The sequence below is a fragment of the Sphaerodactylus townsendi genome, linkage group LG03 (assembly GCF_021028975.2).
Source record: "Sphaerodactylus townsendi isolate TG3544 linkage group LG03, MPM_Stown_v2.3, whole genome shotgun sequence".
Taxonomy (NCBI): domain Eukaryota; kingdom Metazoa; phylum Chordata; class Lepidosauria; order Squamata; family Sphaerodactylidae; genus Sphaerodactylus; species Sphaerodactylus townsendi.
This window is the reverse complement of record NC_059427.1, coordinates 124,767,983-124,792,296: the sequence shown is the minus strand read 5'-3', so window position 1 is coordinate 124,792,296 and position 24,314 is coordinate 124,767,983. Positions and strand designations below refer to the sequence as shown.

At 42.3% G+C, this 24,314-nt stretch overlaps 1 protein-coding gene across 4 annotated transcripts; it reads left to right on the top strand.

The window, feature by feature from the left end:
• The first annotated feature begins 3 nt into the window (after nucleotides 1-3).
• Nucleotides 4-23,444, top strand: GPS1 (G protein pathway suppressor 1). Of its 4 annotated transcripts, none has more exons than XM_048492209.1 (15): nucleotides 215-611; nucleotides 1,914-2,117; nucleotides 4,844-4,936; nucleotides 8,361-8,542; nucleotides 9,433-9,597; nucleotides 11,229-11,364; nucleotides 11,650-11,727; nucleotides 12,223-12,283; nucleotides 12,930-13,015; nucleotides 14,328-14,422; nucleotides 15,177-15,282; nucleotides 17,020-17,100; nucleotides 17,214-17,351; nucleotides 17,959-18,093; nucleotides 19,031-23,444. In XM_048492209.1, the coding sequence occupies exons 2-15, from the start codon at nucleotides 1,965-1,967 to the stop codon at nucleotides 19,103-19,105; spliced, it is 1,584 nt and encodes a 527-aa protein (XP_048348166.1). In that variant the 5' UTR covers nucleotides 215-611; nucleotides 1,914-1,964; the 3' UTR covers nucleotides 19,106-23,444. The 4 variants fall into 4 exon arrangements, with proteins under 4 accessions (XP_048348167.1, XP_048348166.1, XP_048348164.1 ...); XM_048492207.1 differs by having other exon boundaries at nucleotides 215-704; XM_048492210.1 differs by lacking the exons at nucleotides 215-611; nucleotides 1,914-2,117 and adding an exon at nucleotides 4-96.
• The last annotated feature ends 870 nt before the right edge of the window (nucleotides 23,445-24,314 follow it).

Here is a 24,314-nt window from a genome sequence, read left to right as displayed (position 1 = left end):
ACCTGGAAGTGGAAGTCAGAGCGGAGGGTTAGTGACCCGGAAGTGTAAGGTGCGGGGGTCAATATGCCGCTACCCGTTCAAGTCTTTAATTTACAGGTATAGAGGAAGTTTTGGGGGGGTGGGTTAGGGGTTTTTTTCTTTAAGCGGAGGCATGCGCGTGGGGCCCGTCAGGTGGAGGTCTGAGGGGGGTGGATTCTGGTGGGCCCGCTCTGGGGATCACCGAGCTCGCGCTCCTTGAGTAAGCGGGCGCGCGCGCGCGTGTGTGTCAGTCAGTCAGTCAGATGGGCTGACTGACTAAATCTTTAGGCGCAGGGAAGGAAAAGGAAGGGGACTAAGCGGGTCCGAAGGCAAGCCAAGCCCGTTGTCTGGGCAAAGATGCTTAGCTGCAGTTAAGGAAGAGCTTCCTTCTCCTCTGGCAACGATGAGGCCCCTCAGCCTGTCCTGCAATCGTGCGCCTTTGACTCCGAGTCTCCTATCACTGGCTGTTGGATTGGGAGCCCTCTTATTCGGTGGTCATTGTTAGAGTGATGGTTGAGGAATGGTTGTCATCAGTGCTTTAACATACAATCTTGGGTAGCCAGCATAGCTGCAGTGTGTTTTGTAAGGTGCAGGTGAATAAAACCCCACTGTACTCCTGCTGACGCTGAAATGTGTAACTTAGATTCTGTATGATATATTTGTGTAGAATTGTGTAGAATTCTGAGGTAAACAACTATTTTTTTCAGAAATGTTGTAATATAACATAAGCTGAGGAAGGTGGTTTTTTTCTGCCTTTTTTAAACTTAATGACTTGCCTGCCAACATGCGCCATAGTAGGGCCTCAAATTAGACTATAATATTATTTGTAACATGGGGAGTTGTTTGATCACTTGAACAGGACATGGGACTCTTGCATTGGTTACAGATTTTGTGTTATTTAATTGGTAAACATAACGATTAAAAAAGTGGCTGCATTTGAAAAACTGGAGTGATGGAAGAGTATTCTGTTGTTGTTTTTAGCAAACTTGCTGTTTTGTGCTCCAGCTGAATATCTGTCTCAAGAGAGTAATCAGAACAAAATCAACAGAGACATGGTATCTGAAATATAAGACAGTCCTTCTAGCCCATTGACTTCAGTGGACTTAAAAGAGTAACTTTGTGTAGTTACTTTGTGCTTAAGATATTACTCTGAAGCACTGTTTGCTAAATATTACTCTGTGCCTTTTCTGACTCAGACATATTTGATCTTTGGCTATGACAGTGTTGTAATGGTACAATGTACTTGACTTCATATTGTGTTTAAACAAAATATTTATAGTATACCTTGGGAAGAAAGGTACATCTTTTTTCTAGCATGTGCTTCATTGAGACTCACAATTTCAGACTGTATTTGCCAGAATGAGACTTAGCCAATATTTCCTTTCAAAACACTGTGACATCCCTGACAGTAGAAAGCACCATGACATCCCTGACATTATAAAACAACTGGCAGCATCACTGTGGGGAGTTGTCAGTCAAGGCTAAGATACAGTGTGGAATACTGTTCAGCTTAAGCTTTTCAGTTTCCTAGCTTTCACCTTTGTGAAAATTCATCCACAAATTTTGTGCCGTGCTCCATCTCCATTCTAGAGATTCTCCATATTTAGCACATGAGAGAAACTGACTGCCAATGCTACCTAATAGAGAATTTCTTGAAATTTATCTGCTATGCTTATTGTAATTTATTTGATCTATTGATTGTACTTAGTGGGTTTTGCATGCAAGCCTGTGATGTCTCAGAATTGTTGCCATTCTTTGATTGACAGTTTCATAAATATGGAAGAAATGAAGGCCTACAATGAAAGCATAAGATAACCAGGGCATGTTATCCTAACCCCCGCATGAGTGAGGTTGTCTGTGACTGCCAGGGTATTAACTACCTTTCTTTCCTTTAGCAGCCGGCGAGCTCTGTGTCAGGGCAAGGGGGTGCAGAGAGTCAGGACAGGATGAGGGATAGTTCAGTTCCAAGCTCAGCTTCATCGTCAGTGACAGATCTATTCTGCACCCCCCGCAGCAGTAGGTCAGACCTCTTCCTCCCAGGTACATCTGGAGACTTCAGCCTGAGTGCCAGCTTATCAGCCTGTACCCTGCTCTATGAGGTATCTCTAAGGAGAAAGCACTCTGGAGTGACTGAGTGACAATGATTTAAGTTTTACTAACCTTAGGAGGGCATACTTCTGAAAAGCAGTTCCTGTCTCAAAAATTGATTACTCTGTTTCACACAATAAGGGATTTTGCATGGTATGTCTAAACACTATGTTTAAACATTTATAGCATGCTAAAAGAACCAGCAGGTGAGCTGACACTGATTATCATTACCATTAAAGGGTCCAAATCAATTGTTCACTGAGGAACTGGCAGAGCTTCCAGGGCTTGCTCCTGGCAATGACCTACCAGAAAATTACCCTGTAAGTTAAATGGCCAGTCTGCCCATGCTGTAACCTTTTGCAGAAGCTGAAGATGAATAATTCTGTGTTCCAAATCAGACTTGTTCATCAATAAGAAATAAGCTAATATTCCATCTGAAAACCTTCTGAAATGCTATGCCCACAAATCTTGCATTTTAGGGAGGAGTGATAGATCAGTGGTTCCAGGTTCGGTTCCTGCTGGCTCTACTTAAACTCAGGCAGCAGAGTTTGGAGCAACAGTCTCATTCAATGTAATGTGATTTCTGCCTCGAATCAGACAAACTATCTTAACTTTATTTTCCATAAGCACCTCTGTCTTTCCATCTCCCTACAATAAGTGATAAGGTGTTAAATGGAAAAGACAGAAGGGGCTGGGCTCGGGGGCTATAGAATGAACAGTAAGGCATGAAATATTGGGATGCTGTTTTAATCATTATTAAATCCTGCCATCCTTCTGCTTCCCCTGCATTTTATTTTCTCTTAAACTACAAAGGTACATAAAGATTGAGTTGAGACTAGGGAACCTAAAAGCTTTAGCACCATTACTGCACATATGTGTCTTAATTTTTCATGGCTTGTTTCTACTTTAGTTTATAGGATATAGAATAAAAAAATACTCTTTCTCTTGACCAGTTTTTTTTTTTTTTGGTATTTCTGTCCTACCAGATAGAAACCCTTTTTTGTATTTCTGTCCTACCGGACATAAACCCTTTTTGACACACAAACAAGTGCTATTCAACTCCTATGTGCAGTGGAGGATTTGGGCTGATGGTTTAGGGTTTTCATATTATGGCTCAAATAGCACATTTTCTTCTGATTGTTCACTAAAAAAGAAACCATCTTAGGAATATTTAGTTTTAAATGGAGGTATGTGGAGAGTGTGTGGGCTTTTCTTGGATTTCCTCTCACTTTTCTTGTTTTTCTCTCAAATCCACTTTCCAAACATCATTACTGCAGAATAACATCCACTGTAGACATCTTGCATCTGAAGCAGTGAGGGAAGGGAGTGCTTTTGAGTAGGAAAACAGCTGGCAGAAAAGAATTAAACATCCATTTCACTCTTCAGTTTAAAATTGCAACCTCCCAATACTCCTTTTAGTTTAAAACAAAAGAACTGTCAGAATTAATTACACTAGTTTATACTGAAAAAAAGCCAAGCCTGCTGGGTCTCAGTGACACTCTGCATCAACCAAATGGGGTTTTGCAGAAGTTGTACATTTTTTGTTCATCTATATCATGACTCACTTGTAAACTGTATCAAGATATTTTACTTAAATTTGTCAGCCTAACATTTGTAGTAGTGGGAATGCAGGTTTATTTGGTCCCCCTCCCCATCCTTGCCCAAGTAGCTTTGCTTTTTAAAAGTTGCTTTTGTGTATCATGATTGAAATGCAAGACAATACAGAGTTGTGTTTTGCAGAATTATGAAACAGTTTCTTCGGAAACATGATAAACCAAAGCATCCTTCTCTTTTAGACTGGCTTTTGGGAGCAACATTAAGCCTGTGCACATGTATGTAGAGAGGGTAGGGATATTAATGATGTTTTCAGCTAACTGCATTTTATCAAATGTAAATATTTTTAACATATTGGTTCTTGGGATGAATACGCAATTAAGTAGGATTAGGTAAAAGAGTTGTGAAAGAGGGTGTCGAACTCATTTGTTATGAGGGCCAAATATGATATAAATGTGACTTGGTCAGGCTGGGATGGAGCAGGGGAACTGCTTTGGCTGGCAATTTCATAGCTGGCTCACCAGCTTTGGCTGGTTTCACACCCCTGATGTCAGCCCTTTTTTGTTTCCTCATTCTACATTTTTTATTGATCTTCCAATCATTTAAAAAGCCTGTAATGTGTACCTGGTTCTTGGGCTCAGGCATGTAATTACATCATGACTATGAAAACTGCTAATCCCAGGTTTCATTGGAAAGAAGTTTTCAGATGTCCATGCCTGAGATCTTGGAAAGCTGCAGCCTGTCAGGAGACTTTAGTAATCTGCATGGACTGTGGCTCAGTGATAGAGCATCTGCTTGGCAGGCAGAAAGTTGAATCCTTGCCATCTCCAGTTAAAGGATTAAGTAATAGATGATGAAAAATATCTCTAACATCCTGGAGAGCTGCTGTCAGTCCGACTAGGCAATACTGACTTTGATGGACCAGTGGTCTCATTCAGTATAACACAGCTTCATGTGTTCCTGAGCCAGTTGCTAGCTCAGGAGAAGGTAGCTTGGTGAGCTATCATCAAAACTCCTGCTCTTCACCCCAAAAAGCCACTAAGAGTACTACTAGAGAGAGATGTGAAAGAGAAGTACTTTACATGGTAGCCAAGTCATATCTGCTGATGCAGGAAGATCTTTCTCATATGGTTGGAAAGAAGCATCTTAGGTTCTGTTTCACACATACATATTTCCATTGCAGGGTGCGGTAGAGCCCATGCAGATTGATGTAGACCCACAAGAAGATCAGCAAAATGCACCTGATATCAACTACGTGGTGGAGAACCCAACTCTGGTATGTACTAGAAGGTAAAAACAGTGGACAAGTCAAAGCTGTATAGAATCAGCTTGTTGAAACTGACATTCATTCTGTATCCAGTGCAGATACTGCTTTCCTTAAAAACATTTGCCGAATATTCCCCTTGTTTGTTACAGTTTGCTCGCATTGTCTACTAATGCTGTGAAAACATTTGTCAAGGATTGATATATTACAGTATGCAGGCAGACGTAATATACTGCTAAAGACTGGGTCTTGTGGGTTCTGAACTAAATGAGGGAATCACATTCCCAGCCATCAGAAATGTGCCCTGGATCACTTCTAGCTTCAGAGTTTCTTTTTCTGTTATCTATTTTACATTTTTATTGTACCTTCACTCTAAGCAGCTTAGAGCTGTGTATCTTCCTCCATTTTATCTTCCCAACAACTCTTTCATCAAGTCCAGTGGCTGACCATTTTTCAACAGGAAAAGAACACAACTTTTCTCTCCTTTCCTTTTTGACTAGGGATGCTGTTTGCACTTTAACTAATTAAAAACCAAACTTTAAAAAAACCTTATTTAATATTGTTATAACTAATCTGGGCTAAAAAATTAACAGCATAGAAGACAAATTTGAAAACATTCTGATCTGGCTATTGTTCTGTGCTATCTTTAACAATATACACACATAAATTCTCTACTCTGACTTTAAATATGTATGGAATATGCTGCCTCCTTCCTTGGATTGTCAAATGCCTCCCTGTGCCTACTCTACAAGCAGGAATTTAATTGCCTATAAAGTGGGGACTTGCTTTCCTATCTGTCTTGAGATCTGTCAGTAAAAAATCCTCAAGTTGTGGGTTCCTGGGGAATTCATCTCATTTGGGTGAAAAGGAAAAGTTATAGTTGAAAATGTGTTTCCTGTTGAAATCTATGGAAATTAATAACAAATGTAGTAAAGAAAACAAGAACTCAAAAAAGAAAATCTTTTTGTACAATTCTATTAATAGACAACAGTGTTTTCAATAAAATCTGTAAAAAATACTACTATTTATCATTTATATAGTACTGTTGAATATTGCCAGTAGTTCACATTATCTTGTAAATTTTATTTTAAAATCCTGTAATGTTTGTGTTTTTCTTTATCCTCGTATCGCAGAAAGGGGACTGGGAGTTAGTTGATGGCTTGTCTGAGGTCAGTTAGTGATTCTATAGCAAAGGTAAGATTTGAGCTGGGGAGAGCCTGAATCGTAGGCTGGTCTCTTTACTTGTACCTGGAAAGGCCATTGTGCCTGTGTGGAAAATGAATACGTGATGCGACTGCAGCCATCCTGTTTTCTAAACCCATTCCTGCTTGTACCCTGCTATAAAAACAGTGGGATGGTGCTCTCATTTTTTCGTAATTGTTCTTGAAACATGATGGCTCTGCATTATTGTTGCTGAGAACAGCTAGGGAAGTTAGGGTAATAAAATATCTCCTAGTTGGCTTTCCAGTTTTGGTTTTTTTTAGTATCCTGAGGATTTGGCTGATTAGCAGTGTTCTTATAATGAGCTCCATGTACAATATTCCCTATTCTGAAATGAAAACATCTTTACAGTGCCTGTATTGGGGATAGAGGATGGCTGCCATGACAGGCCCTTTCTTGAAGCTAAGGGGACCCACGCTGCCTCTTTGAATTTGGGGAATCTGCCCAGTTTTGGGATATAAGCTTTCCCTTCAATTACAAGATTTTTTTAGCATAGCAAGTGGCTTTGCGTCACTGCTGTAAGGTAAGTTTTGTATTGAGGCTGAAGAGGAGGATTAATGAAACAAAGACAGTGTATTTATGTGGTGAATTCTCTTTAAAGCTTGTAGTTACCAGGTCTGCTCATCACCAGAGACAGGCCTCACAACTCTGTCTTCTCCCAGCGATAGAGTTAAAATCACTGTGCCATACCACCAGTCAGACACATGTACAAAATTGTCTGCTACCTTGCTGAGCCAATTCCTTCTGTTTGCACTCTCTCTTAAGCAGCCCTCATTCCCATCTGGAAGGAGATTGGCTGCTGGAGCAGCATTCCCATGGGCTCAGGTGTGATAAAATTGAGTGCTTGTTTTATCTCTCAGGAGCAGGAGAGCTTCCTATCCATCACATCTGCATTTAGCTTAACTCCTTTGAAAATCTGTCCCTTTTCTGAACCCATTTCTTTGAGGGGATGGCTATGATATGATTCTATACTACAATGGAAAATGCGTTTCACCCAGCCGATCTGTATTTGATACCAGTGCAGACTATATAATTGTGTACAGTCATATTTGATGCATCATATGCATAATATACATATATCACATTCCTGTACACATACCAACTCATGAATCATCATACAAGTAATTTTGAATACAGTGATTTTCCTATAAAGTTATATAAATCCTGAGTGGATCTATAAGGTGTAATACCCATTTATGGAAACCATCCTGAAGTAATCATCCACTAAATTTGGATGAAAGTCCAACATGTATTAATCATCTAATAGCAATGTCACCTGCCTATGAGATGACTGGCTACTTTGTACATCAGCTCACCATCCATTGACAGGTGGTCCAATCCTTATTAGGACAAGGAGAATCTTCTGCATCAAAATGGAATATGCGTTAATGTGCTGTTTTCAAAGATATTCTTCAATAATATGATTCTCTGTTATATTCTATTCTGACAATATAGGTCTGTCTATGTTCAATGGACATGTACATCAGACATCATTTATTTATGATATGATTCTGTCATTAAGGCCAAGTTTGTTTTGAATTCCCAATGCCGAAGATTTCTGCACTTGCTCAATTGTAAATTGGACTGAACTGTTTTCAATGTATTTGTTTATTAAGAACACTTTCATGCCACCTCTTCAGAGTCATGCAGAGAGGTGGCTTACGAGTAAAACCATAGTATAACACACACACACACACACACACGCACGCACGCACGCACGCACGAGCCACTAGAGGAACACATCATACAAACTGTCCATAACAACTGGTCTGCTCTATTGTATCTTTAAAGTTGTATTGGTTGACACAACAGTACTTCATCAGAAGTGCTGTTTAGCAAAGAGCAAATTTTGGTGCACAAATTGCTACTGCATGAACACAGAGTTGTATTGGTTGACACAACAGTACTTCATCAGAAGTGCTGTTTAGCAAAGAGCAAATTTTGGTGCACAAATTGCTACTGCATGAACACAGAGAACAAGTCAGAAAATGAGATTGTTAGAAGCCTCAACTTTGAGTCATAAAGGACATAATTTAGTCCATTGGAAGTGATGACCTCTACCTGTCCTATGGGCACAAATGGTGGGGGCAGAAATCTCCCCCTTTTCATCCCTCATCCTACAATCATGTGGTTCCTCCATCTGGCCAATGGAAAGAGTTACGATGTTTGAGCTACTAGTGTAAATTCGTTCTTTTCTTTCTTCTGGGACCTACAGGATCTGGAACAATTTGCAGCAAGCTACAGCGGGCTGATGAGAATTGAGCGACTGCAGTTCATTGCTGACCACTGCCCACAGCTGCGCGTGGAAGCCCTCAAGATGGCTCTCTCATTTGTCCAAAGAACATTCAATGTTGATGTTTATGAAGAAATTCATCGGAAACTGACTGATGCCACAAGGTACTGATATGAAGAAGCTCAAAAGGCCTTGTTTGAGAAATCTCTAGTTAGTGAGACTGTCCGTTATGGCTAAAACAAAAGGAGTCTTGTGATACGTTTACATTTACTGGAGCAACACTTGTGTAGGCTAGAGCCTATATTTCTACACAGACCATAAAAGTATATGAGATAAGCACTGTGACCGTTTTCAGTAGCACAAACTACTATTAAGCCATTTAATTCTTGTTTAATTCTTCTGTTAAATCTGCTCAAGGGAGATTCCAGTAAAAAATGAATTACAATTCAGAATGTGAATTTGAAGTTCCTTTGAAGAATGGTGACTCACGGGTCTGCTGAAGAGTACTCTGGTAGATTGAAACATTCTGCCATTAATTTTTAAATGTTTTGACCTTGAATTTGTGTATTTTTCAGTTTTGCATAAAGGAATGACCAGTTTGTCTTATGTAGACAGCAGACAGATGTTGACGAATGACAGCACATATTATACTGAAGAAAGTGCAGTTTAATGAGCCCCTGCAAGTGTGATTGATATTGTTGGGTCCTGGAATGATGCTACCTGAGGGATATGTGGACAGAGTTAGTATCTGGGCTTGTTGGAGATAAGTAACTTTTAGATTAGGAGGCTGGCTGCAAACAAGTAAAGCTGTGTTGCTTGAGTTCTGCAAACAGTACTTCTTATTCTGAAAAGAAAACATCCTCAGAATGCCTTTACTTGGACTAGGGGAACTAACAAAAAGAAAGCTGTAGTATACTAACTAAAAATCTGAATAAAATAACAGAAAACACCTAATCGTTACCACAGAAACAGGAAACACCTAATTAGTTTATTATGGTATTTAGATGGTAGTTGATTGTGTTCCCCATATACACCTGCTGCCTCTTCTTTGCAGAGAACTCCAGAACACACCAGATGCTGTCCCAGATGGAGGGATCGAGCCTCCTCCTCTAGACACAGCTTGGGTTGAGGCAACACGCAAAAAAGCTCTTCTCAAGTTGGAAAAGCTGGATACAGATTTAAAGAACTATAAGGGGAATTCAATCAAGGAAAGCATCAGGTAATGTGCACCAAGAGTGGCTCAAACAAACAAAATCCTAATTTGGCAATAAGGAATTTTACATAATTTCTCAAATACTTTTTCTTCCAAAAAGTGCCTCTGGGTGTAGGTGTGCACTTGGGATGCTGTCCAGGGGTCGCCGCATCGGCTCGCCCCGGACTCGCCCAGCCGGGAGAGGGAGACGGCGAGAGGCCGGTGGCAGGACCCGGCAGCGGCCGGCACGCCCATGTAGGGCGCGTCAAGCCGAGGGAGGCGGGGCGGCCGAGAATGCTCCCGGCCCGGGGACGCCCGCGAGGTGAAGCTGCGGCTTTGTCGGGACTGGCGGCCCGGCCAGCAGAGGGAACAGCTGCAGCCCCACAGCTGCGGCTTGTCGAGGCCAGTGGTGGCGGCGAAGCCCGGGCGAGAACGAGGTGAGGCAGCTGCTGGCAGGGGAGAAGCGCCACCACGGGCTGCCGCCGGGAGCCGAGAGCGCAGGCTGGCTAGGAAAGAAGGGATATAGAGGAGTCAGCAGACGGGGAGGGCCCGGTGGGAGCTGATTACAGCAGAGTCGAGGGAGGGAGTCTGCGCGGGGAGTCCGAGGAGTGGACAGGACGGGCGTGGGTGGAAGGCTGGAAAAGAGACAGTGGGAAAACAGAGAAGTCAGTGAAGGAAGAGAGAGAGAGAGCGGAGGAGGCGCGGGAGAGCGAAAGGGAGAGGAGGAGGAGGAAAGGGAGGCTGGTCCAGGGAATAGTCGGCCCCACCGGGAAGAGCCTGCTCTACCCACAGCCTCGAGTCGATAAACAAGCCTCCAGTGGCGATGGGGAGGAGGAGCCTTCTTCCCCTCCCTCCCTGGGCGGACCACCCCTGTGGATTTCGCAGGCAGCTGGCAATCACCCGGGCCCCATTTAAAAGACCCGGGGGGGCCACTGACATGAGGAAGGACACCACCTCGGTTAGGGGCCCGACAGGACGGTTTGTCCGCCCGAACGGCAGGGGGGGGGGGCAGGGGGCAGAGGCATACAGATGCATTTTCAAAAAATGGTTGCACTGGTATCTAATGCAATGAAGTAGATAAGTCCAGGAATCCTGCTCAAGTTCATCAGGTCATCTGTATATAAATTACTTGTTACATGGATGGATGATCTATCTTTCATGTGTCTCTTTCCTCAGAATCTTTCTGAGAGTTGTCTTGCAAATGTGAAATGCCTATCTGAACATCTTTCCACTCACTCCAGATTCTGCAGCCAGAATATGCTGTGTTAATTGAGTTATATACACTTTCCCTGTTTTCATAGTTTTAACAGAAGTAGCATTATTTCATTGTGATAGGTTTCTGAATATTTTGACAGGAAGTGAATGTGTAAAAGAAAAAGTAGAACTGTCTGTGAACAACTGATGGAGGCTTTGTAGAACAAAAACACAGTTGATTGATGTCTGGAGGTAATTGCTGGGTCCCAGTAGTTGCAGAATGTCAAGTATATTTTATGTAACTGGTCAAAATCTGTGAATCTGTAAAGCCATTAAAAAGAGTGTTCTGTCCCTATTGTGTGTCATTTGGCAGCTAGACTTTCATCAGGGTTAAACAAAAGTTGCATATTATATCCTGATTTATTTATTTAGTTTTGCTGCTGTGCCATGTCCCTTTTTTCTAGGAGAGGCCATGATGACTTGGGTGATCATTACCTTGACTGTGGAGATCTCAGCAATGCCCTCAAATGTTACTCTCGAGCCCGTGATTATTGTACCAGTGCAAAGCATGTTATTAACATGTGCCTCAATGTTATTAAGGTACAGTATGTCAATGGCTCTTTACAAGCTGGACACACGAATGGAATTCTGTCTTTATTCCAGACTCACATATAACTTATAAAATTATCTCTTTTCTTCCTCTCTCCCCATTGAAACATACAAACTGTTAACCCTTTCTGAGCCTGTGGTTTGGTAGTTGCTGGCTTGGGCTTCTCCCCTCCCTCTAAGTATCCCTGTTTACAGGTGTCCATGTTACAGGAACACAGAATGACCAGTAATTGGTCTTCTTTCAGTGCTGGAGTATTTCTGCATATTTCCTTGCAGGTCAGTGTTTATCTTCAAAATTGGTCCCATGTCCTGAGCTACGTGAGCAAGGCAGAGTCTACGCCAGAAATTGCAGAGGTAATTTGCTTTTCCAATGTGATTATAACCAGAAAATCAGTCTGACACTGGCAGGCCCATGCTTTTATTTCATCAGATACCCTGGATTAATAATGCTGAAGCTTCTGCAGCCTCCTTGTATGGCTTTGGATAAGTTTATTTGGTCTTGTCTCAGAGTCCCTTTAAATAGCTCTGCTTTTCATTGGATTGTGAGGAAGAGGATTGTCGAGATAAACTAGTTATTGCATTTTGAGATAGTGGTTAGGTTTAGAGGTACCCCTTGTGAAGTAGAATAAGAGTCCCAGTTTTCTTTTGGCCCTGCTTGGCAATGTGTTGTGTTTATGTTCTCTATGTGACCCCTAGGGGTACCAGTCTCTCTTTCCCAGATGCACTACTTGGGCCTTGCTGAAGGCCAAGGTGGTTGCACAACTGAAGGGCCAGGTTTAATGGAAATAATTCGCTAAAAGACTTCTCCTCATTTGCTGATTCTCCCCCTTTTCCTCCCCCTCCTCTCAGCAACGAGGAGAACGTGACAGCCAGACACAGGCAATCCTCACCAAATTGAAGTGTGCTGCAGGTGAGTGAGTAATGTTTACTTTGCGGACAGGTTGTTCCCCCCTCTCCCTTTCCCATCTGACTTGTTTTTCCCTTGCTAAAGATGAGAAGACTTTTTGATGATTTGGGAGTGCCTGGCATTGATTTTCTTGAAATCTGGATTAGGCAGAGTTGTACCAGATATGTACAAAGTGCTGCCTGAAGGCACAATAACACTTTATTCCTGCCGGACCAATTTCCTAAACAAACACCCAAGAACAGTCTTTGTATTTTAACTTCTTCTTCCATACAGCTTGGTGTAGCGGTTAAGGGCAGGTGGGCTATACTCTGGAGAATTGGGTTTGATTCCCCTCTCCTCCACATGAGTGACGGACTCTTATTTGGTGAACAGGATTTGTTTCCTTGTTCACATGAATCCTGCTGGATGACCTTGGGCTAGTCACAGTTCTTCAGAATTCTCTCAGCCCCACCTACCTCTCAAGGTGTATGTTGTGGGGAGAGGAAGTGAAAAGGAGTTTGTAAGCCTTGAGACTCCTTACAGCAGAGAAAGGCAGGGTATAAATCCAAACTTTTCTTCTTAAATATGTAACAGGAGAGCTCCATAGTATAATGCAACTCATGTCCCTTTGTCCTCATGAACAAAAGATTTCACTGGATTTGTTTCCTAGGCTTGGCTGAGCTAGCTGCCCGGAAATACAAGCAGGCAGCAAAGTGCTTCCTCTTGGCCTCGTTTGATCACTGTGACTTCCCCGAGGTAAGGACTAGGACGAGCTGTGAATGGCGTGGTTTGGAGGAGATTTCTGGGTGAGGTTCCAGTTGTGGCTTATTTTAAGTTGAGGGTGATGTTTGAAACAACTGTATTCTTCCTGGATGACTAGCAGTTCCTTGGGTTTAGGATCTCAAAATAGGGGTCAGACTATTTAGCTCTCTCTATCTATATCTATAAACGCGAAATACCACTGACTGACTCACTGACCCCTTCCGCACATGCAAAATAATGCATTTTCAAACCACTTTCACAACTGTTTGCAAGTGGATTTTGCCATTCCGCACAGCTTCAAAGAGCACTGAAAGCAGTTTGAAAGTGCATTATTCTGCATGTGCGGAATGAGCCACTGACTCATCAAAAGAACTCAAAAACCACCAAACCTACAAAGTTGAAATTTGGCACACCGGTTCATTATGTGGTTTAGGTGCTCACTAAGAAAGGATTTTTCAAAATATTCAGTTTTACTCGAGTTATTACACATTTACTGTTTTAACTGCTCATCTCTGGCCATCTGCGCAAACATTCTAAGGGCAAACCAGCCCCTCAGTCCACAGACATGGTGCACGAACATTCTAAGGGTGACAGTTAAACACCACCAGCTTCAACAAACAGGCTGCAAAAAAGTATGCTGAATGTCACCTCAAAGTTAACAAACAGGCTGTAAAAAAGTACTCCTCCACCCAGCCTCATGTTAACAACACTGCAACAGCCAATACAATCAAAACAGATTACAAACTATACTATCACCTTGGACTACTAAACATTTGTTGGGTTTTGCATATGGACATCAGATTGATTACTGTGCAGACAAGTTTACTGCTCTCGGCCTCCAATCACCCTGTGTGTCGTACTCTGAAGTGGCGGGATGAATGTGCTGCAGTGGCAGTACAGTTCAGCTCCCTGCCCTTCAACCCTACCCTGAACCTCTTCACAGCCTTCTCACTCATCAGCATCCAATGGCAGAACACTTCCTTTCTGCATCCCGAAAATACAATGGCTGCTTCCACATGACATCTTTTGTAGCCCACCAGGTGAAAGAGAGCAATAACACATTGCATAAAAAAAAGACTACAGGAAGCTGCTGCAAAATATGCGAAAACAAACCCTTCAGTCCACAGACAGGCTGTGAGGAAATATGCTGTATGTCACTCCAAAGTTCACAAACAGGCTATAAAGAAGTATGTTGAATTTCACCTGGAAATTCATAGAGAGCCTGTGATGAAGTATGCGTAGCGAAGCACGGATGCCCTGCTAGTATCAAAATATTATTCCTCCAAATCCTTCTCTCTTTCTTTAGCTGCTGTCTCCTAGCAATGTAGCTGTGTATGGTGGCCTGTGTGCACTTGCTACCTTTGACCGTCAGGAATTGCAACGCAATGTCATCTCCAGTAGGTGAGTGGTATCTTCAAAAACCAGCTGAAACTGAGTCCTTTGGAGCTTGTGTTGTTCTTAGCCTTTTTCAGACAGTTGGCTCCCTGGAAGTCACAAAGGTGGCCTTCATTTAGTAATAGTCATGAATGAGCCTTAATTTGGACTTTAATTTTCCTAAGAACAGTATGCCTGCATGATGAATGAGAACGGGTTGGTAATGTTCTTTTGAATTAAAATTATAGAGAATTGAGTAGTTGTATTTGGTGCCTGTTCCCTTTTCCACCAGTCCTTTATCTGTTGCCCACAAAAATGCCCTTTAACTGTTTCACTGCAATTGTAGCCTTCTCAGCAGCTGTGGAAGGACAAGTGTTATTTTGAGCTGATAGATCGCAGGATAGGGGAAGATTAAGTAGCTCCTTTTTTGTCAGTCCTGAACTCATGCTTTCAACCTGGGCAAAGGTTGTGAATCAGTGGTAGAGAGCAGCTGCTTTGCATGCAGAAAACCCCAGGTTCAGTGTCAGGCCACTGGCTCTTTATAGGATCCTGAGTAGCATATGTTCAAAAAGTCCTTATCTGACACTATACTGAGCTAAATGCCTTCCCTCCACCAGGTGCACATATCTAACATTCAGCTGGGTTTACTGGCTCTTTGTGTCCTGTCCCCACAGAGATTGCCCATCTTCTGACACTCTCACAGTAGGGGTTAGTCCTGGCTAGGAGGAGGAGAGTATGAGAGATGGGTTACTCTAGCCTCTAACCACTATTGTCTCTACAGTTCCTTCAAACTCTTTTTGGAGCTGGAGCCACAGGTGCGTGACATCATCTTCAAGTTCTATGAATCCAAATATGCCTCATGTCTCAAGATGCTGGATGAGATGAAGGTACGTTCTAGAGGCCTGGCTTTCTATGTATATAATGAGAAAGGTTTTAGTTTATCACTGTTTGCTGCCATGCAAACCTGACATTGTCAAACAAGCAGAAATGCATGGCTGAATGAGGAAAGTGTTCACATATTTTGAGATCGTTGTGATTTTCATATATGTCAATAGGTTGTGGAAGACTGTGGCATAAAGAGGCAAAGAGGAATGTTGTGTGTAAATGTTTAAAGGAACCTTTTTATTTACTAAGAACCAAAAGTAACGGGGGTAGGAGAGTTGTGTTCTGTTTTCTACTGAAAGGAAGGGAGATTCTGTTTGTGTATGGGATTTTGCTGGTTGAAATTGTATTTTCAGTCCTGTGAATGCATTTCTCGTCTGCCTGCCTGTCTCTCTTCATCAAAAATTCCCTTCAGCCATTTAATAAATGATGAAAATTGGAGGAAAGAAGAGTCAACTCTTTCTCCTTCATACTCACATGTCTGAACTTCTACGTTACTCGCAAAATAGTGCTGTAGGCCTGGGCAGAGTGTTTGGAAGCTTCAACTGCTTCACAATGTAGCACCACAGTTGCTTGGTGGCCCATGCTATAGATATCTATATTATGTTTCAAAAGATATATATATATATTTCAAAAGATCTGCTTTGGCTATGAGTTTGCTTCCAACCACAGTTTAAAGCACTAGTGAAAGCCCTGCATGGTCTTAGACTGCGATACCCACTATTTTTTCCCATATATTCATACCTGCGTGTTAAGATCTTCTTCATCAGCCCTGCACTGTGTAACCCTACTGGCAGGAGCCTACTAGTTGGAAACCAAAGAGGGGGGCTTCTCTTTTGTGACGCCAAGACTGAAACTCCCACCCTCTTTTTTTAAATTATTATTTGCTTTTTTAAAATGAAACTCCCAGCCCACAGAGACTTGCCTGGTTCTTTTTTTATTATTTGCTTTTTTAATGATTACCCTATAGAGTTTTAGCAGGTTGCATTTGTGCCCTAGCCTGAAATTATTCCCGGCATTGGTCTAGTTTTCAGTTTGCATGAGGATTTAGCATTTATGTGCTTCTTCTTTTCTTTTTTTTCTTTTTTGTTATGGCTGCTGTTTTATAGTTGAAGTACTTTTTGTGCTTTGGTCTGTTAATGGTTTTCTTGTTTTAGAGTACTGGTTTCTTTCTATTTGAATAGATAGTGTTGTACATATTTGTTTGTTTTCATAAAAAGCAGGCTATAAGGTTTTAAATGAATGTTCTGTAGTTTCTGCTGGGAGATGAAATGTTGTTGTAGGAATTGCAGAAGCAATGAGGTAAGCTTTTATTTTTGCCTAAAGGAGACCAAGCAGTGCCTCTGTAATCCTACTAAGCTAGATATGATAGTTATTTTCTCATAGTCATAACGTTTGCCTGATCTTACAGATAGCACTCTCTTGGAAGCTTTGTATACATGTTATAGTGTACACGCATACCTACTGTATATACAAAAAAGCCAGTTCACTTTCATTTTAAAAATAAAACAGGTTCAATATCTGTATACATGTGGGCTTTGAATCAGGCATACATGTGCGGAGTAGCATCATATGTACGAAGAAGCATCATATGTATACTGTGCAGTGCATGGATTATACTCTTGTTCACCGTAACATGTGCAGGGCTGCTGTGTCATTGGGTATGGCTGGTGTATTAGGAAGAGTTCTCTGAGTGATGTCTTTCCAGTAGTATTATTCTGTACTGTTCTCATTTTGTACAGGATAACCTGCTGCTGGACATGTACCTGGCACCTCATGTGAGGACACTTTACACACAGATCCGAAATCGGGCCCTCATCCAGGTAACTTCTCTCTGCCATTCCAGGGGATTGCATTCTTTGCCTTTTACTGAGTGCAGTGCAGACAGTAACTGATGGACACTTCCCCCACCCCCACCCTTTTCCTGCGTTCCTAGTATTTCAGCCCATATGTGTCAGCAGACATGCGCAAGATGGCCACTGCATTCAACACGACAGTGGCAGCTCTGGAAGATGAGCTCACTCAGCTGATCCTGGAAGGGCTGATTAACGCCAGAATAGACTCTCACAGCAAGGTGAGTGCTTAGCCTGCCAGTTCTCCATGATGATGTATGCTGCATTGAATATATACTGTACTAAATAAAAATAAAGCCTGTATCACATGACAAAGTAGCCCTGAGGCTTAGGTCCACTGAGGTTTTTCCACAGACTGAACAGTTCCTGCTTTTGGAAGGTGACTGGCTCACTTCTCCCTGCTGCTACCTAAAACATTCCTTCCAAGTGCTGCAGAAGTGCTCTGGTGAATCCATCACAGGCTCTTTAAGTCCCAGTTGTTGCCCAGAAATGTAAAATGTTTTGACAATGATTGATGTGGTGTAAGAGGCTAGTGTGGCATTTGTAAGCTGGAAAGCAGGTTAAACACAAGGCATAGGCTGTACTAATCACTGGGAGACCTGCCCAAGTAATTTTTTGGTTTCTGACCTTTCAGCTGCCTAATATTGCGTTCCCTACTATTCCACAGGAAACATGTTTTTGTTTGCCCAAGAGCCCTCACAATGTTCCTTTCCTCCCTTTGTGACCTGTCTTCTAGCAAACTGTTGATGCATGAGCATAACCTTGTAACATGGTGGCTTTTCCAAATGGCAGTAGGAATGCAACTCTTAATTTTAATTTTTTTGGTAGATTTTGTATGCACGAGATGTTGATCAACGTAGCACCACCTTTGAAAAGTCTTTGCTGATGGGCAAGGAATTTCAGCGCCGCGCCAAAGCTATGATCCTGCGAGCAGCTGTCCTACGTAACCAGATCCATGTGAAGGTCAGCAAAGTGTCCTTTCCTGTGAATGTGGAACGGGAGCTAGCTGCTTTTTAGATAAGCTGGAAAATAGTTATTGCTGAGGGAAGTTTGTTTGTAGTGAATGCAAGTAAGAGCATTATGGGTAAGTTGGTAGGTGACATGAAAGTAAACTACACCTCCCCCATTTTCTGAATTGCATTATCTAATAGATATTTACCTCATAGATAATCCAACGGTTAGATTAATGCTTCTTTTGTTAAAAAAATTTTCAATGCAGCTTTTGGAGTTTTTTGGGAGATCCATTGAGGTACAGTGATTAGAAAGTTGGAATGTGACTGAGGAGACCCAGATTCAAATCCCTAACCAATCATGCAGCTTACTGGACCAGTGACTATTATCTCAGCCTTACCTACCTCTCACAGCACATGGTTGTAAAGATAAGCTTGAAGCTGGAGAGCCATGTATGCTGTCTTGAGCCCTTGTAATATACTGATAGTGTGATGTTTGGATGGTTTAAAAGGCAGTGTTATCAATGTTGTAAATAACAAAAGATCACATAAATAAAATAGTAGCCCCCAAATAGCATGACAAGGAGCTCTGCAGACTGCTAAAGAAGGAATTCCTTGTGCCTCTTCTTCTGGACTGAAAGATATTTCAGATTTGCAGTGTTCACCAATTGTTTAACTGATGTGTCAGCCATGTTTTTCAGAAGATAAGGTGAAGTCTAAACTCTCTCATCTTGAATTTCCTCACCTCATGGCTGGGTGCAGGAAATGTTTATCTCATCCCTGATTATTTTGTTGTGGTTGGGTGAACATAGTTGCACTCTGCTCCTCTTGCCTGGCTCCCTAGGGGTTTCTTCCATTTTCCTGCTGCCAGGGCAACTTGGGGGCTGTCAGAGAGGGTATCATTCTAGTATGTGGCTCACTATGTCTCTTGTCTGTTTTATTTGTTGCAGTCTCCTCCTAGAGAAGGAAGCCAAGGAGAACTCACTCCAGCGAACAGCCAGTCCCGAATGAGCACCAACATGTAAAGCTCTAGGAATCTTCAAAAGACTCTCCCCCGCACTACACCTGGGAACATGTGCATCCAGCATCCGAGCCACCAACGATCCCTGGGTGCCTTTTCTGTCTCTCTGGGTGTGGGAGGGGCAGGACTATTTGGGGGGGCATGCCTTAGGAGTCCAGTAATTCCTTTTAGAATTGAAACTTCCATTAGATTGTGCACTGCGAAAATACATGAGCATGTGAATGCCAGGTGCATCTTGTCCTTTCCCAGGGTATTTCACAAACAGAGGCTTATCTTGGGTTCTTGCACTTTCGAACAGACCTCTGTAGTTTCCATTCAGTCAGTCACAGTGTGAATATGGAAGGATAGAAGATGTGTTCCTAAAGGACATCTTGTTCACATCACTGTTGTTTCTTACCCTGATTCTGGCCCAAACAGAGTGCCTCTCAGGTAATGCCCACAAGAAATCTGGCATCCTTTCCATCCAAGGCTTATGTTTGCATTTACCCTGGGTCAGCTCCATTTCAGTCTGTTCTTCCCTCTGGAAAGAAAGAAAGCCTGTATTCTGCCTTGCTCTTGCATCCACAGCCCCATTCTGGCTATAGTTTTAATGTTTCCTCATCCAGATTCACTGCTGTAGTGCGTGGTGGCTTGCTAGCCTTTCTGGACAACTCGAGGGGGGGGGGCATAGATGGCACAAAAGTGGCTCCACCTGTATCCAGGCAGAATACTGCCTGGCTGTCTGCACTCCCTATACCACTTGTTTACTTTTCACAGAAGAGGGTTGTGATTGCAGGTCAGACATGGATTGTGTGATGTTAATGAAAATAGTTAAATGTTGAATATTCTGCAGTTTATTCCCTGGTCCCAGGGACAAAGTTACAGATTTGGATCTAGCCCCTGACAAGCAAAATACTGTTAATGATATTTAGTTTAACAACAAAGTTCTCTCTTATGCATTAAAAAGCATAATTGTAAAGATAATTGTAGTACTGAATTGGTCTGGTGGCTTTCCCATCCCAACTTGGAAACAAGGCAAAACTGCAGCACAGGGAACTGAGGAACCTACAGCTGTATAAAATGTCCAGTGTCAGAAACTGTTATGAAGTTATGGATTATTGTGTTGCAGTCTTTTTGGGTAGTCTTTGAGCAGACAACTTGAAGGTTCAGTGTACTTGTAAAAAGTGTCACTTGCTAAAAAGAAGAAAGACAACCAAAGCCACAGAACTGGTCCACTTGCTTCACTCAGGTTTTTGAGATGTTAGTGCTGTGGAATAGAAAGGGAAAAGGAAGCATCTCCCCCTCTCCTGGTAAATAATTCCTCCCAGGCAATGATAAGGGAGGGATTATTTGTTTCTTTGCTTAAATGAAAACTGAGCTTATTAGAATCCAAGTGCTCCTTAACATACGAAGCCTGACAAATAGGCTGCCTCCATCAAATTATTGTAAACCAGCCTTGCTATTCATTGGAGTTTTGACTTGTAGACTGAAGTTAAATAGTTAATAGTCACCTGTTTTTCTCTCTTTATCATATGAACTTGGAGCAGACATATTCTTATTTGCATGGGTGTGAAGGAACATGATTGTGCTCAGTATATAAACTTGTGGAGAGCAACAAATTTAGGGTGGGAATATGTTGGTGGTCCATGATGCATTTGTGTGACTTACAGTGCAATCCTAAGCGGAGTTATACCTCCTCAGCCTGTAGATTTCAGAGGATTTAGAAAGGTGTAACTGATTTGGAGTGCGCTGCTACAAGTGCATCATCCCTTCAACTGCCTTGGATCATGAGTGAGCAGAACATGGGAAAGGCAAGAGTAAAATGAAGGCCTCCACACAATTAGTACTTTTCGACAGCATGCAGCCTATTTGAGAAGTATTTGTGGAAACTGAGGTTTTTAGCCAACAGTATTAACTTCTATAAACGGGGAAAGATAAACGGGGTCAGGAACTGACCTTTATTTCTGCAAGATGCTGTGTTGTGATTGACAGGGCTTTAGATATTGATCCTTGCCATTCCCAAGTGGACCTTTTAGCAACACATTTGTTAGCTTGTTTGGAAGAAAATGCCCATTCTCTTGGATAAAATAACACTTGGTCCACTACAGGCCTCAGCCTTAGAGAAGAGGCTCCTTATCAGGTCCAAACGACTTGTGACCACATTCTTGTGGCTGCCATGATGACAGGCTGCTGATTTAAAGTCACTTAAACATGCCATGAGTGCCTGATCCTGGTTGGACCTGTAGCACACTGCCTCTTGTGTCCCCCCCAATGCCTTTTTAAGTGCCAAAAAAGTCACCGGTGGGGGGAGGTGGCAACTATTTTCACTTAATAAGGTGTTGGGGGGAGGGGGTGTGGCTCAGCCCACCATTTTGGTTACCTGATGAATCAGCCTCTCACAACATGTTTAAATTACTTCAACGTGACAGCATCTTTGTGGCAGCAATCAGGACTCCGTCACATCTCGTTTGGCCATCAGTTGTCAAAAACAACGAGGAGAGGTTTGCTGCTGCTAACTTAGTGCTGGTTTTTGCAACTCTAGCAAAAACTGACTGTTTTGATTGAACTCCTCAACATCTCTCAGGCACTCGGCACTTTCTCCAGTTGACCTTGGAGATTGTTATTTCTAATGTTTTGTCACCTGTGTATGCAGATCTCTCTGATTTTGAAGTGAAGGCATTTTGACCTTGGTCAGCTGGTTGTAGGATTTCTGCTGTGGGGGCTTTTGCTAGTGAAAGTTCAGTCTGTTCCAAGGCACCAAAGAGCTACTCAGTCTGTTCCAAGGCACCAAAGAGCTACTTAATAAATTTAAGAGAACAGTAAGGAAGCTCCTGTTTCTGATTCTGGAAGCTGGGATTCTTATTGTGTGAGGAAGCAATAACACAGTAGCCACAGTTATTGCAGAAACACTTCTGGTAGTCCTTGGACAAAGAAAATGCTTGTTAAACTGAACCAATCCCTTGAAATAAGAGTTTTGAGAACTGAAGCTCATGTTGAAAATGGTTTTTTAATTAGAGGGACAAAACTATTCTGCCTACTTGCACCTCGTTTGTATAGTCATTAGGAGCAGGCCACATGTCACATTTGTCATTGGATGTGTTTAAAAATTTCTTCTACTCTGGAGTTGTTTCCCTCAGTGGAGAAATTGAATCCTTTTTTTGGAAAAAAAATCTTGCTAGATTAGCACACCTGAGGCCTATGGCGCTCCAGATGTTCATGGACTACAATTCCCATCAGCCCCTGCCAACATGAACATCTGGAGCGCCATAGGTTGGCCACCCCTGCAGCTGAAAAAGGAAATGAGTGTGTGCTACTTCTTGTTGACCCATAAGCATTTTTTTGGTCATCTGCTTCTTACGTTCCTGCAATTATCATAGGTTAAAAAACCCTGTGCATTGTATTTCAAATTGGAGCCAGGTTTCTTTGAAAGAGCACTGATCGCATGTCAGAGCCTGCATGTTTCCTGTATGTATTCTAAAACATTTTGATATGTAGCACCATCTGAAGGTGAAAGGTTAGAATTCTTGCTCCACTTACTATTGCCCACTAATGGACAATAACAGTTTAGAAGGATACGCCTACATCTTTGAGTGACAGTTTCCATAACTCTCTCTGGAAAAGATGCCCTAGAAGTAACTGACTCCAGCCATGTGGGTAGAATGTCCTTGCACTTCTGGCACCATGCTCATGCCTGCATTTTAAAGTTTTGAGCTCGTGGGACAGCTACAGTTTCTAGTGTGGTAATTTAATCTCCCATCTAGGCAACCCCTTAAAGAAGAATATTTTGAAAATTTAGGAAAGTTTAGGGTTAAGATGTCACACCTCCCCAAAGTTCTCGTGTTTGATTTATTTATTTGCTCCCCTGGCATTCAGCCAGTAAGCACTCTTTCCCAGGCATCTTCCAATATAAAATAAATCATAAAGCAACAGTAAATGTCCAGCTCCGCCATTGCATTGAGACAAGGGAAAGTGCATTTGCACTTTGTATTACATTGGTGTTGCACTGATGGCATGAATGTGTACATTTGTGAATTTGTACTGTTTGTTACACTGCCAATTTTCCTTTTCCTAAACGATTGAGGAGAATGGTTCAGGGCCGTTTACTGGACTCTCTACCTGTGAACACAGCGAGGACTTAATCCCAAGTCAGTGTGCATAAGACTGTAGCCTGAAACAATTAACTGCATCGAATTGCTTTTCTTGGTGTTCCAGGGAATAATAAGCCATTGTAATAAGAGTTGTGTCACCTAGCACATTTGTGAGGGGGCTGTGACATCTGTGTGAGGGATGACCACACAATTGTTGCTGTAACATAAAAGCTATCTAAGCATCTGTGAATAAATGGATAACATCACTGAAACCACCACAGGGGTAACTTTACCAGTGTTGTCACAAAGCTCTGTACTTGAAAGCCACCTGGAGTAGTAGCGGTAGCTGGGGAAGCAGTTGCCTTAAGCCGCAATGGCTGGGCTTCTGCTTTAGATTTCTGCTTTCAGAAAGTTATTCCACCAGCAGGGGAGGGGGGTGTTCTTTTGCTTGTTCTCTCTCCTCCTTTCAGTCTGCCACGTCCCATGAAATTGTGCCTTCAGAGGTCCATGGTGCTTCAGGAACAGTGTGGGGGTGAAGGGGAGTCCACATTGTGAGGATGAACTGAACATGACACACCCACTCCACATGCAAGTGGAAAACCTAGCTGGGATTCAAGTCAGTTTCTTTTGTGTGCTGCACGGAGCAAACTTTGTTATGGCAAAGCTGAACCTCTGTTCTCCCCTTGCAATCACCGAACATCTTGGCCAGATACAAGGCTAATGACCTGATGGTTTGAGAGAAGTCCCCCAAATGTGGACATTTTGCTTCAATAGACGTTTGCTTAAGTCCAGTATAACTGAAAAGAGCTGGGCAATTATGTTTAAGATGTAATCTGTTCTATACCACACTGTAAAATAATATTGGGATTTGTTCTTAACCAGTCAACACTTTAAAACAGGACCACTATATTATACAGATCTAATATTCTGTACAGATTGTTCAAGCATGATGGGGGTGATGTCTATCCAACATGACTAAACAGAAGAGTATGGGCAACAAGTTCCTTTTGCTGAATGCCTGGCCACTGGTAGACACGGAGGAGGGAAGGTCTGTGCGATAAGAATGGTGAGCATTATCAAACAGCCAAGAGGACTACAGGTATGATCATCAAGATGAACTGGGACAGCTGAAGAAGGGAGAACAAC

What these genes read in the sequence shown, in the direction of transcription:
- GPS1 (XM_048492209.1), top strand. Translation starts at nt 1,965, where the DNA reads ATGAGGGATAGTTCAGTTCCAAGCTCAGCTTCATCGTCAGTGACAGAT. An exon ending in CCTGTACCCTGCTCTATGAG is followed by an intron (nt 2,118 to 4,843) that starts GTATCTCTAAGG and finishes TTTCCATTGCAG; the next exon opens with GGTGCGGTAGAGCCCATGCA. An exon ending in TGGTGGAGAACCCAACTCTG is followed by an intron (nt 4,937 to 8,360) that starts GTATGTACTAGA and finishes TGGGACCTACAG; the next exon opens with GATCTGGAACAATTTGCAGC.